General features: G+C 34.0%; 2 protein-coding genes across 2 annotated transcripts; one reads left to right on the top strand and one right to left on the bottom strand.

Moving 5' to 3' along the window:
• Positions 1 to 2,461: 2,461 nt before the first annotated feature.
• LOC111902625 (uncharacterized) lies at positions 2,462 to 5,946 on the bottom strand (the record flags this gene model as incomplete). The annotated part of the gene is made up of 7 exons (XM_023898439.3): positions 2,462 to 2,657; positions 4,697 to 4,781; positions 4,919 to 5,029; positions 5,114 to 5,233; positions 5,332 to 5,493; positions 5,565 to 5,654; positions 5,914 to 5,946. Coding segments are annotated over 7 exons (663 nt in total), but the record flags the coding sequence as incomplete, so codon positions are not given.
• Positions 5,947 to 6,406: 460 nt separating this feature from the next.
• LOC111902624 (uncharacterized) lies at positions 6,407 to 12,629 on the top strand. Its single transcript, XM_023898438.2, has 5 exons — positions 6,407 to 6,524; positions 10,479 to 10,623; positions 10,710 to 11,148; positions 11,314 to 11,609; positions 11,714 to 12,629. Exons 1-5 carry the CDS (start codon positions 6,407 to 6,409, stop codon positions 12,627 to 12,629), a joined length of 1,914 nt encoding a protein of 637 aa, XP_023754206.2.
• The last annotated feature ends 1,858 nt before the right edge of the window (positions 12,630 to 14,487 follow it).

A 14,487-nucleotide genomic window follows, 5' to 3' on the forward strand; every position in this document is an offset into this window, starting at 1 on the left:
TTATTTTAATCATTATAACATAGAATTGAATAAAAAAAATAGAATACCTTTCCAAACATTAACTTTTGCAAATTAAACTATAATGATGATACAAAGGTTGTTTGGATTGTTTTCAATATATTCAAACAATTTGTAAGCATAAAGATGCAAACCGCAGGAAAAAAAAAAGATTTATATATTAAATGAAATAATTGTGTATTCAAATTTAATACTTATTGTATAAAATCATCACCCGTTGTTTAGCTAAGGTTGATTGTATGTGAAATGCCCCACTTTCTTTTAGAATATTTTGAAATTTGTACATAGATTTTTTGGGGATTAATACCATCTTTCTTTTAGAATATTTTGAAATTTGTAGATAGATCTTTTGGGATTAATATCATCGGTGTATCGTATAGGATACCTAGTAAAGATAACATTGGTGTATTGTATAAGGTACATAGCAAAGATACTATTTGTAGATTTTATGAATCTTTCAATGAATGCAAAAACACTCATCCTTGTCAATGTTGGCGAAATCAATATTCACTAACTTTGTTAATACCATCAGTGTAGTATCGTATAAGTTATCTAGCAAAAATGCATTGGACATGCAAATCGGCAATGATGTATACAACCATGCTTCAGAGAGAAAATGGAGAAAGCGGTTTTCAGTCGAAGGAAAAGAATAAAGTAAAAAAAGTAAGCGGTTTGGTCTAATTAAAAACCTAAACGACATAGTGAGCATCATACCTGGAGCAAAATAAATGGGGAAAATGACTCTTGAGGGTAATTAACTTTTGCGTTTGTACTCATTTGGTCCTTTTTTTTTGTATTCAATATACCATTGAACTTGTTGTTGGTGTTTACCATAGCCCTTTTGACCGGCTTTTGACCTGTGATAGCCGGTCAAAGGGTTATGGTGAACACAAACAACAAGTTCGATGATATATTAAGTACAAAAAAAAAAAAAGGGACCAAATGAGAACAAACGCAACAGTTGGTTACCCTCCTGATTCATTTTCCCTTTACTCATTTACAACAAATCCTATATTATCTCCTACTGATATTAATGACTTTATGAGATTCATTCTTGCTTCTCTTCAAAACATAACCTACGAAAAGACATTATTCATGCATGTACAACTTTGTAATGCACTTGAATATTTATTAGGGGAATCTTGACTAAGCAGACGCATTTCATGACTACATTTACATTTCCAATCAAATGATTTATCGTATTATGGATTCTAGACAAGTCTACAAACGAGTGGAATCACAAGTGCTATGATTTCTGAGTTTACTTAGCTTTAAGATCGAACTCATGGGATAAGATACAACATCAATATATACAATATTATGGTGATGTGTCTACAAAAGCAGCATGATATTGTACATATTGATGTTGTATCTTATCCCATGAGTTCGATCTTATAGCTAAGTAAACTCAAAAATCACAGCACTTGTGATTCCACTCGTTTGTAGACTTGTCTAGAATCCATGATACGATAAATCATTTGATTGCGAATGTAAATGTAGTCATGAAATGCGTCTGCTTAGTCAAAATTCCCCTAATAAATATTCAAGTGCATTACAAAGTTGTACATGCATGAATAATGTCCTTTCGTGAGTTATGTTTTGAAGAGAAGCAAGAATGAATCTCATGAAGTCATTAATATCAGTAGGAGATGATGTGGGATTTGTTGTAAACGAGTAAAGGGAAAATGAATCAGGAGGGTAACCAACTGTTGCGTTTGTTCTCATTTGGTCCCTTTCCTTTTTTTGGTACTCAATATACCATCGAACTTGTTGTTTGTGTTCACCATAACCCTTTGACCGGCTATCACAGGTCAAAAGCCGGTCAAAAGGGCTATGGTAAACACCAACAACAAGTTCGATGGTATATTGAATACAAAAAAAGAAAAGGGACCAAATGAGTACAAACGCAAAAGTTAATTACCTTCGAGAGTCATTTTCCCAAATAAATGAGTTGGTAAAGATGTCAAGTGTCAACTGATTTACCCTTTTGATTCTTCAAAAATGTCCATTTTGACCCAAAAAAAAACCACCTTATAACCCCGTAAAGCCAAGGAAAAAAATTAGTGACTATTTAGCCGGATCCTAGAACTTCGAAGAGCTACAGTGTGTCCTTTTCCCTTTTTAAAATGTCTAAGTTTTACATAAAAAAACATTTTTGTAAACGCTTGAAATTGAAATAAAAAGATATTTGGAATCGCTTTTAGATTATGACATATCTGTTTTAAAATAAAAAAAACTTTTAAGTTGTATTCTAAAACAAAGATTTTACTTCAACCGACCTAAAAGCTCTCAAACCTTTGTTGTCAAACACGTACATAATGCATTTTTTTAGACTTTACCTCATTTTTACATTCTTTTTTTAGGAAAATCTATCATAACACTTTACTTTCGTATTACAAAACTCTTTTTTTGTTGCGAAAATAAATTTCAAAGTTCCCCACAAAAAAAAAAATTGAAAGAAAGCTATGATTTTCTTGTATAAATTTAAAACTTTTTATAGTCTTAAAATCGCACCACCTCATTAAAAATATAAATTAAATTAAATAACAGTTATAAAATTTCATACTAGTAAAACAATTAACACACAGTCAAAGCACAACCTCTAAGAGACTCAATAAGAATATCCTCATTCAGTGACCCCCTACAAAAAAACAAACGAAAATAAAAATCAAGGGCAATCACATAATACTATTATTTAAAATACAAAAATTTTTATTTAAAATACGTACTACGAACCGGACGCTACACTTCTAATTAGTGTTTATACTATTATGATAATAGTATAAACACTAATCAGAAGTGTAGCGTCCGGTTCCTAATACGTATTTTAAATAAAATTTTTGCATTTTCTCTGGGACTCGACCCAACTCGTCGAGTCAAGGTGAAACTTGGACGCGGGTGGAAGGACCTACTCACCGAGTTGGATGCCCCGACTCGACGAGTAGGCATGTCTGGATGAAACCCTAATTTTAAGGGTTTGCACCCTATTTAAACACCTTAACTGACTTCCTTTACAGCCTCCAACACCCTCAGACCATCCTGACGAAACCCTAACCGATTTTTGAGTGTTCTTGAGCTCTTTGTGCGATTTTTTATGTGTTAGAAGCTTAGGAAGAAGGAGAAAGCATGGGAGATCAAGAGAAGGCAAGTAGATCCAGAAGTTTTGGCACATTTCCAGCTTGCTTAAGGTAAAAAGCTTCAACCTTGGCCATTTATCTCTTAGATCTCTAGTTAGGGCAAGTTTGTACCTTTTCTAAGCTTTAGTAGAGCCATTATTGGGATTTTGTGGTTCTAAGGGGGTATAATTCAGATCTTGAACCATTGAGGGTTCCCATGGCATAAAGATGCTAACTTTATGGCCATGGGAGTCCCATGCACCTTGTAGACCTCATTTTTGGGTCTTTTGGGCTTGAAGATCCATGCATGGACGTAAAGTTTGTGACTTTACATGTAATATGGACCCTAAGAGGTTAGATCTGTGTTCTGGATGCTTTAAGGCCGACCAAAATCGACTAAATAGTTTTGGACATAGAGGGACTCGAAGAGTCAAGGACAAACTCAGCGAGTCCAGGACTAAATGTGTCAACTTGCATGAAGAAGGACTCGACGAGTTCATGGGGAACTTGGCGAGTCAAGGACTAAACGTCCCAACTAGCATGAAGACGGATTCGACGAGTTAAAGGATAAACTCATCGATTCATGTGCAAAGGGTCCCGACTCTGTATGAAGGACAACTCGGCGAGCTCTTGAAAGACTCGACGAGTAGGATTGAAACTTGTAGTATTTGTGGATTATGGAACTCGACGATTTGGTGGACCAACTCGGCAAGTCGAGTCAACCAGATGTTGACTTTGACCAAGGTGTTGACCTTGTCTTTGACTGTGACCTGAGTTGACCCTTAAAAAGGGTTAAGAACATGAAGTGGTAATTAAGGAAGGTTGTTATGTGTAGGAGTTGACCCCGGCGTCGAGGACAGTTCAGACGCAACACGGCATTGAGGCGAGTTACTTTTCAGTAAAAGTGGGTCTAAGGCCACAATGTCAGCCCACTAGTAGGAACTTGTAGTTAGATGATTGTCAGTGTGATAATTGTCTGGTATGCCAATATATGTTATGTTCTATGTGCCAGTATGTTATGATTCTATGTGGTAGTGGTAGGGGTGAAATAGTCCCCGATATCCGGTTGAAATAGACCAAAGGGGAGGCTAGTACCCAAATATGCTAGACAGTTATCCGGTTGAAATAGACCGAAGGGGAGGCCAGCACCCAGATATGTTAGGCACTTATCCGGTTGAAAAAGACCGAAGGGGAGGCCGACACCCAGATATGCCTGGCTAAATATGTTATTGTATGGTATGTGGTATGATGGGGGAACTCACTAAGCTCCGTGCTTATAGTTTTCAGTTTTGGTTTCAGGTACTTCATCTTCAAAGGGAAAGGAGCCGGCACAGTAGCAGCGCATCGCACACATGATTTCCGCACTATGATGTTCTTGGGATTGTACTCTGACATTACTATTATTCCATGACATGTTTTATTACATTTGACTTATGGGATTATGGATTGCTATGATATTGATGATGTTTTTCGTTAAACCGTTTTATAAGTAACATAATTAAAAGCAAAATTTTTGGTCATGATTTTGGGGATGTTACAAGAAGAGTAGTGATTTTAGGTTTTTCCTATGAACATGATTTTATTCGTTTTATCTTCTTGGATTTTCTGTTTTCGTGTGGGAACTATTTCATAAATCTCCTTCACAGCCTAAAAGTTAGAGAAATAGCAATATACTTTCGTTTACAAGTTAAGGTCTAAATAACATGAAATAGCATTGTACTTTCACTTATGAAAGTACATTGCTATTTCTTGCATTTAACCCCATAATTTGTACAAAAGATTACCTGTACTATGTGAAGTTCATCAGAGTTTACAACATTCAAAACAGCTCTGCATCGATAAACATCCATGTCATATTTCATATCCCATAGAATCTCCTCAAGCCATAAACGCACCTATACAATACAAAATCTATAATAAAAATAATAAAAAAACAATATTTATAAACAATTACATATTTTGAGGTTGTAAAGTGATACTTTATCAAGATCAAGCTGGCGTGAATCACAAATACACATAGTCCTAACACCACTATCATGAAGATCTTTTGTTATTAGTGATTTATTTTCTTCTAGTAATTGTTCCAGGTGTGCAACATGCTAGAATGCAATAGGTTTTGGGGGTAAAAATGTCAAATTGGTATAATGATATTATTGAGAATATTTTTTTTAATGAAAAGGGACGCTAAATTACTAACTGAATCATCATATGCTTTGCAATCTAATACTATAGACATATCTACTTGACACCTCATAGAATGAACTATATTAGTTGGTGAATTAATGTTATGTATCTCTTTCTCTAGTTCTTCTAGAACATCTGGAGAAACCATATCAACCTTGTTAAGAATTACAACATCCTACAAGAAATGATAAATGAAAAATGATCATATGAAAGTATAAAAAGAGGGAAAAAAAAGTTATCACTTACTGCAAATGCTATTTGTAAGAAGGCTTCAGGAAATGTGGAAGAATCTTGATGCTTTTTGAGCTGAAAACGGAGATTTTTAGCCTCTACAACCTATCCATGAATAAATTTTAGTAATTTAAATATTTTAGTTTTATTATTTCATGAATGATGAATCCAAACACCATAACAAATGTATCCGTTTTTATAATCATTTAAGTTAGAGATTAATCGATGCCATTTAACATCAAGAATACTTCCCATGTTTCTAAATGAAGGATTGTTGTGAATCATAAGCTAATTTTATCTTTTAAATTTCTAATATGAAGCCAAAATTAAAAACATTAATTTTACATTGGAACAAGAAACTTACGGTCATAATGGAGTCAAGCTTGACTGGTGCTTTTAATTGAGTGAGAAATGGTTAACTCCTAAAGTCATTCTCGTTAATGTGTTATACTTAACGATTGTGTATTTTAACCATACAATATTATAATCTTGGACCTGAAAACCCATATATATTCATTAATCTAGTTAATTCTTATTAAATTAACTACCTAGTAATTAGTTTAATCAAACCATATTCATATAATTATTTGTCTTCTATTAAATAGAATAAATAACTTTTGTTTAATTGATTTAATTCAAATTATTAATAAATAATAAGATGTTATCTTATTTTAGGTTATTTTCCATTAAATAGATGATAAGCCTAACAACCTTAAATTCGAATTAAGTTAAAATGTCCATTAGTTAGCCCAAAGCTACCATTTAACCTAATTTGGGTACACAAGACGACAAGAAACATTCCAGCGCATCACCCTTGACTGATTTTGGCTCCCGGCGACACAGCCTCCTCTCCGGCCATGACTCCCCCACCGGCGTCTCCTTCTTCTCCGGCAATCATCTTCTTCTTCGATACTGAAAAACATCGACCCATGATGGCAGCGAAAGCCACCACGTCACTTCCACATCGAGGCTCAAGTAACTGCGTCTGGTGACAAACGACTAAAATTCATTGCTCATCTCCTTCTTAACTTCACTTAGGACCGCTGATACTTAAGGTTACCGGAGATGGAGTCCTAAACTGGTGGGAGCTTATTAAAATCATCCAACAGTCACCAGGAAAGCTGATGCATCTTCGAATCATAGCAGCAGCAACCCCATCCATATGGTTTCTTCCTAACAATGCCTTACTTGTCTTGACTGTGTGCTTCTGTATTTCTTTCTTTTCCTTCATTTTCATCCTCTCTCTCTCTCTCTCTCTCTCTCTCTCTCTCTCTCTCTCTCTCTCTCTCTCTCCTAGATCTAGAACAGAGATCGTCGGATGCTAAACCATCGACGATCGAAAGATCTCAACCTACATCTCTATCTATACTGATATCTCTCTCGATTTCTCTCCAACTCTCTTTCCAGCTGTGCGCGAGATACACAAAAATATAGCATCCGAACATTCGATCGTAAAAATCCGAAAATCCGATCCGAAAATACCCGAAAAATCGGATACCCGAAATTTGGATATCCGGTTTTTCGGATTTGGATACGGATATTAACATGTGAATATTTCGGATATCCGAAATCCGAAATATATAATATAAAAAATTATTAAAAATAGTTTTAATGTTTTATTTGAAATTCAAAAAGACAAATTATTAACATTTTTACTTGGTACGCAAAGTGAGGATGGTATAAATGTTACTTTTTTTTATGTTGATTTTAGTAATTTGAGTTTGATTTCTCAAGATCTTTAGGTATCATGAGGTAACTTGCATCTAACCGGACCAAATGAAGTCTTATTATACCTAACAAATGCACGGAAACGTTCTTGTTCTTGGAGGGTTTATTTTCTTTATTTAAAACTAATGAAATTCGGATATCCGATTTAATATCCGAATCCGTATCCGAAATTTCGGATACGGATTCGGATATCAATAATCAACTATCCGAATTTTCGGATATCCAAATTTGGATATCTGGTTTTGAACACCCCTACTCACACTAACCGTTTAACTTTGGGTTGATTCAGTGTATTTATCTCTTTCAGATGCAGCAACAATATAGGAGGATGAATCCCCTCGTTCTCACACATCGACGATATAGGAGGGGGACCATATGTCCATTTTCATTAACTGGCAGCTATAGCCCCCTACGATTGATCACTTGACAACTATCACCCTATAGTCATAGGTTAATAACTAAGTTTCCAAAATACATCTTTAGACCCTTCTAATTCATTCTTCCTATCAATACGTTTATAAATTAAAAACCCTAATGGTTTTCTAATTATATAAATATAATTATTCTTTAATTTATATTCCTTCATAGAAATAAATAAACAAAAATTGGATGTTACATGTGTGTTCATCAGATTATGTGTGGGTGGATTGTGTGTGTGGGTGGGTGGGGGGGGGGGGGGGGGGGGGGGGTTCATGTGTGTGTGGTTGTTCTTCAAATTTTGTATGTGTGTTCATCTAATTTCGTGTATGTATGCATTTTCATCTGATAGGGGCGAACTCAAGAACGAACCCGGATTTTGTGTATGATTTTTGTTTTCTGGGATGATTTTTTTAACAGAAATGAAGTGACAGAAAAAATTTAGGTGGAGACACGGCGGTCCAAACATATTTTAGGCCCGATGCAAAACGATAAAAAATAGCCCCTAAAGTCGGATGTGGTTTATTTTAGTCTAAAAGATTTGTTACTGCATATATCCTTTATATTAGATTAAAAAATCATCATTTCTCCTTGAAAATTATGCTAGCTCGTATTTTTTATTTTTTTTAACAACTTTTATTATGACATAACTACAATTAAATTAGCATTTTTGTTCCATCTAATTTCATGCGTGTGTGTTCATCAAATTTTGTATGTGTTCATCCGATTTCGTGTATGTATGCATGTTCATTTGATAGGGGCAAACTCAAGAACAAACTCATATTTTGTGTATGATTTTTGTTTCTGGGATGATTTTTTTTTTTAACAGAGATGAAGTGACAGAAAAAGTTTAGGTGGAGACAGACCGGTCCAAACATATTTTAAGCCCGGGGCAAGAAGATAAAAAATAGCCCCTAAAGTCGGATGCGGTTTATTTTAGTCTAAAAGATTTGTTACTGAATATATCCTTATATTAGATTAAAAAAATCATCATTTCTCCTTGAAAATTATGTTAGCTCGTATTTTTTATTTTTTTTTAACAACTTTTATTATGACATAACTACAATTAAATTAGCATTTTTGTTCCATCTTTATTGTAGATTGTTTCATACATCAACAAAAATCCTAGGTGGAAACTTTCTAAAATTCTTAAAAGAGTTTTCTAAATTGAATCAGAATATAAGTGTGTTGGAAATTACCATAAATTATGACAGGTATTTGATAACTGAAGTTGAGATGCTATAAATATACAGAATAAATCCAGGGCGGTCCTAGCTAGGTGTCCGGTGTGGCACCGACAACACCTAACTTCCGTGCACGTAGTAGAAAAAAATTCGTTTTTTTATTTTTATTTTTACCTATTGTGCCACTATGTAAAAAAAATCGTGTAACTACTAAAAAAATTCTGTACAACTACATAAAAAAAATATTGTCACTCTATCGGGAATTACCAAATGAAAAAAAAATAATAACGAGCTCAATGTTTTAATCAATTATTGTCAAATAATCCAATTGCCCAAAGCCCAAAATAAAACTTAATTGGATAAATTAGCAATTGGGCTAATTGCCTGTAAAAAAAGATAGGTCAATCCTAATTAATTGAGTGTGTTATTGACTAACTGTGTATTATCGGTACAAGGGAGAAAAAAAAGGCACACGAATACACGATAACAGAATCCATTGAGGCATCGACTACTCGACTTCCGATTCCAAAATTCCTTTGATCGTTGCTTGGCTGCTACTGTCGACAATCATGACTCGTGATTCGTGACCTCCTGTTCAGACAATTCTTGATCGATTTCATTGTTGGATTGATCAACATTCAAGTATTCAACAATAGTCAATCTCTTGAAGCAAGTAACAAAATTGACTTCTTTCAATTTCTACTGTTTTGGTTACCAAAATCCACTTCAAAGCCCTACAATGAAGCAAGTAAGTTTTACCAATTCATTTAGATATTTGAAACTGATATGTTTTTTAGATGTTGTTGATTGACTTGGGTGAAATTGATTTGTTTTATTGAAGTTATATTGTTTGATTAGGTGAAATTGTTATGTTTTTATTGGATTTATTGTTTGATTAGGTGAAAGCAACTTGTTTTATTGAAGTCATTGTTTGATTAGATGTAATTGTTATGTTTTTATCGGTTAATCTAAGTGGTTGATTAGGTGAAATTGTTATGTTTTTATTGAAGTTATATTGTTTGATTAGGCGTAATTATTATGTTTTCATTGAATTTATTGTTTGATTAGGTGAAATCAACTTGTTTTATTGAATTCATTGTTTGATTAGGTGTAATTGTTATGTTTTTATAGGTTAAACTAAGTGTTTTTTTTACGAAAAGACAAAGGCCTAATCCTAATGAAAGTAGTGAAGAATGTTCTCAAATACCAATCACCAATCAATCAATCCCTTCCGTTTCTAATCCTAATGCAACTCCACAAACACCAATCACCAATCAATCAATCCCTTCGGTTTCTAATGCAACTCCACAAACACCATGATCTAACCAACCTAATGATAATGTTGACTTGAAATATCTTCCAAAGGACCCGACGGATAGGCCATTGATTACAAGTTACAAATCAAATATAAGAGATGATGTAAGAAGACCATATTTGCTTCAAGGACCTTGTCAAGTAAGGGCACATAAGTTTCCAAAAAAAAGGTGATAGATTTAGAAGATTCGTTCCTTCATGGTTTGATGATTTTGATCAGTGGGAATATGTGTGAAAAAGAATAGTGCATAATGTTTATATTGTTATCTGTGTGGAGACCTCATAGGACAAAAAGGAGGGAGAGATGCATTTGTTTCCCAAGGGTTTGATACTTGGAATAAAAAAGATGAATTTCGGACTCATGTGGGTGGTGTTGATAGTTTTCACAACAAAGCAAGAGAAAAGTGTGAGCTTCTAATGAGGGAAAACAAGTTATTAATGTAGTCTTGATAAGGCAAACTGAAGCAGAGGACCATAAATATAAAGCTTGATTACGTGTTTCTATTATTGTTGTTAGACTTTTATTGAAAAACGGTTTACCATTTTGTGGTCATGACGAGTCGGTTAACTCGGAAAATAAAGAGCTTTACATTGAAGTGTTAAAAGCCATTCGAGAGACTAGTGAAGATATTTTCAACAATACTTTAGAAAATGCTCCTAAAAACAATCAACTAATTTCCCCTAAAATTCAAAAAGAACTTGTGCAATGTTTTGCACAAGAAGTACTTTTGAGTATTCGTGAAGAGATTGGTCAAGATGTTTTTGCTTTACTAGTTGATGAATCTAATGATGTTTCAAAAAAGGAACAAATGGCTATTGTTTTGTGTTATGTCGATAGTCTTAGCTTTGTGAAAGAAAGATTCATAGGACTAGTGCACGTGAAGGATACATCCTCTTTGACACTCAAAAACGCCATAAATGAAGTACTTACAAGTAATAAGTTGAGTTTTAGTCGGGTAATTTATTATTTACTTTTTTGTTATTTCAATTTAATATATATATATATATATATATATATATATATATATATTAATTGTTTTATATACTATATATATATATATATATATATATATATATATATATATATATATATATATATTAATTGTTTTAAATTTTAATAGATAAGAGGACAAGGTTACGATGGGGCTAGCAATATGCGAGGGGAATTCAATGGTTTGAAAGCTTTGATATTACAAGAGAATGAAACGACTTTTTATGTACATTGCTTTGCACACCAACTTCAATTAGTAGTTGTGGCTGTAGCAAAGAAGCATGATGGTGTTAGTGACTTTTTTGAGCAAATATCGTTGGTGGTTAATGTTTGTGCCTCGTGTAAAAGAAAAGACTTACTTCAAGAGCAAGCAAGAGAAAGGGTGCAAAAAGGCTTGTGTAGTGGTGAACTTGAAACCGGAAGATGGTTAAATCAAGAGACTACACTTGTTCGAGCGGGAGAAACAAGATAGGGTTCACATTTCAACACACTCACAAGTTTGATGAAGCTGTTTGTGGATGTTCTTGTAGTTTTAGATTTTGTGAAAGGGGGGGAGGGTCATTGGCAAACCATCAACAAGCATCTAGAATCTTAGCATATTTTAAATCATATGAGCTCGTGTTTTACTTACATATGTTGTATGCCATTTTACACCTCACTGGTACATTGTTAAAGCAGCTTCAAAGAAAAGATCTACACATTTTAGAAGCGGCTTCGATGGTTAGAGGGACAACGGAGGCATTGCAATCTTTTAGAAACATAGGGTTTGCTAGCATTTTGCCAAAAGTATCCTCTTTTTGTCAAACACATAAAATTGATACTTTAGATATGGAAGAGTTGTATATTGGTGCGAGAAACCGTAGGACTAAAAAGACTAATAGGTTTCCTTTTGAGGTTGAAATCTTCAACACGGTGGTAGATATGCAACTTACAGAATATCGGGATCGATTTAGTGAAACAAGCACCCAAATACTAGAATACATGGGTGCTTTGAGCCCTTGTGATTCATTTGCACAATTTGACAAATCAAAGTCATTGAAGTTGGGTAAGTTATACAAGTATGACTCTGATGATTCAGATATGATAGACCTTGAAAGACAACTTGAGATATTTTATCACTCTTGCATCAAAGATGAGCGCTTCACTAGTTTGAAAGGAATTTCCGACCTTTCTCGTTTGATGGTTAGTACGGGGAAGCATTGGTCTTATCCTTTGGTTTATAAGCTTTTAAAGTTGGATTTGATATTACCAGTAGCGACCCCAAGTGTAGAAAGATGTTTTTCAAAGATGAAGCTCTTGAAGGCCGACTTGCGTAACAAAATTGGCGATGAATTTTTAAACGACACATTGTTTTTTAATGTCGAGACCGAAACACTTGAGAAAGTTGAGAATGAAAAAGTAATGGAGCAGTTTCAAAAGATGTCTGCACGAAGAGGACAAATTTAAATTCTAATAGATCGTTGTTATATTATGTTTAACCAGAAAAAAATTGTATTAGATGTTTTATATTATGTTTGACCGAATTTTTTTTAATGTTTTATATTATGTTTGACCGGAAAAAAAATTTGTGCAACCCCTGCTACTAATTTTTGCGTCCGCGCCTGAATAAATCATAAGTGGATACGAACACAACTACACTTTGTTGTATTAAACTATACGAGGGAGGGGGAGGGTTTGGTTTTGTTAGTGATTGCAAATGTATAAGTGAATAAATAATGATACCAAGGTGCCAGTTTATAAATCCAGAATCAAAATAATTCTCTCTTAATAGTTAATACAAGCATGCATTTCCCTAGATTAAATTCCATGATTTCTATTGGTTATTCCAAATAATATATACTACAACTTTCATAAGTTTGTAATCGATTCAGAACAACATTAAACCTTTAAGCTTTAAGAATCAAGTTAATACCTAATCGATTCACGGATTCAGAACCGATTCAAGCTGAAAGAAACGACTGTACCTCTAATCGATTCTGAATCAAGATCAAATCTTTGAGACTTTATCTCCTAATCGACTTTTATTTCTTAATCTAAATCTTTCAGCATTTGATCAAAACCAAGAATGAGAAATAAATGAATTAGAAACAAAAAAAACATAATAAAAGTAAGAATAAAAATCAGAAGCTTTCATCAAACTTATTCCTAATAGATTCAGTAGTCAGATTCAAATACTTTGCAAGAGAATCAAGAGTCTGAAGCAGAGAAAGGGAAAGTGAGATGGAGATTGTGAGAACCATAAAGATATCGTCAAACCAAGAGAGAGATTTGACCCTTATGATGTCGATTCACGAGGTCACCAGGAATAATGTGGTAATTGAATGTCGATTCGGTTCGCGCCTAATGTGAATTGTCGATTCTGAAGGCGACATAATTCCCGTTGCTTATGATTTCTGCGTTCCTGCTTACTGCTTCCCAGAGATCCATGTGTGTTCCAGTACACTATGTTTACTTTCTTGGACTGATATCAAATTGGGCTAGCTTGGGCCTCTTAGACACATGTATAGATTAATTTTTTTTTTATATAAATATATATACTATAAATCTCAGAATTTTGGGCCCCTTAGAGACATGGACCCTGGTTGGTCGCCCGGGTTGTCCACCATTAGAACCGGGCATGGGTGGAGATAGAGTTGGAAGACGGTGGCGGCAGATGGTGGTCGAACGATGGTGGTGGTGGAAGATGTACTTGAGTTTTCTTGGATCTATGAATATGTTCTTGGGTATTTATCAAACACAAACACAGACACACACAAACACACACACATACATACATACATAGAGAGAGAAAGAGAGTGAAGTAATTTTCTGTTTTCTTTTTCTTTTAATTAGAAAAGCATTTAAATAAATAAGAGAGAGAGTGAAGTAATTTTGTTTTTTCTTTTTCTTTTAACTAGAAAAGCATTTAAATAAATAAAAAAACTAAAAAAGAAAAAGTAAGGGCAAAATCGTCATTATAAAAAAGTTCAAAACAAGTTGGACCAAACTTGCAACAAAATGAAAAGTTTAGATTGTGATCCTAGTGCAAACTTTTTTGGACCAAACATGCAAGTTTTGACATACCACATGAATCAGTCTTGCAATTTTGTCTTTTAGAAAGGTTTTGTTAAAATAAAAGGGTATAATAGTAATGTTTCACTTTCCTTGATGGTATGGAATTATTTCCATCATTTTTTGTTGAAGGAAAGTATTTTCCTCCATATGAAGGAACGTTTTCTCATTTAGCATTCCATTTCACCTCTTAAAGTTGAACCAAACACATACATTCGAGGGAATTGGAATCTTTTTCCCTCGAATTCCAATC

The sequence above is a fragment of the Lactuca sativa genome, chromosome 8 (assembly GCF_002870075.4).
Source record: "Lactuca sativa cultivar Salinas chromosome 8, Lsat_Salinas_v11, whole genome shotgun sequence".
NCBI classification, from domain to species: Eukaryota; Viridiplantae; Streptophyta; class Magnoliopsida; order Asterales; family Asteraceae; genus Lactuca; species Lactuca sativa.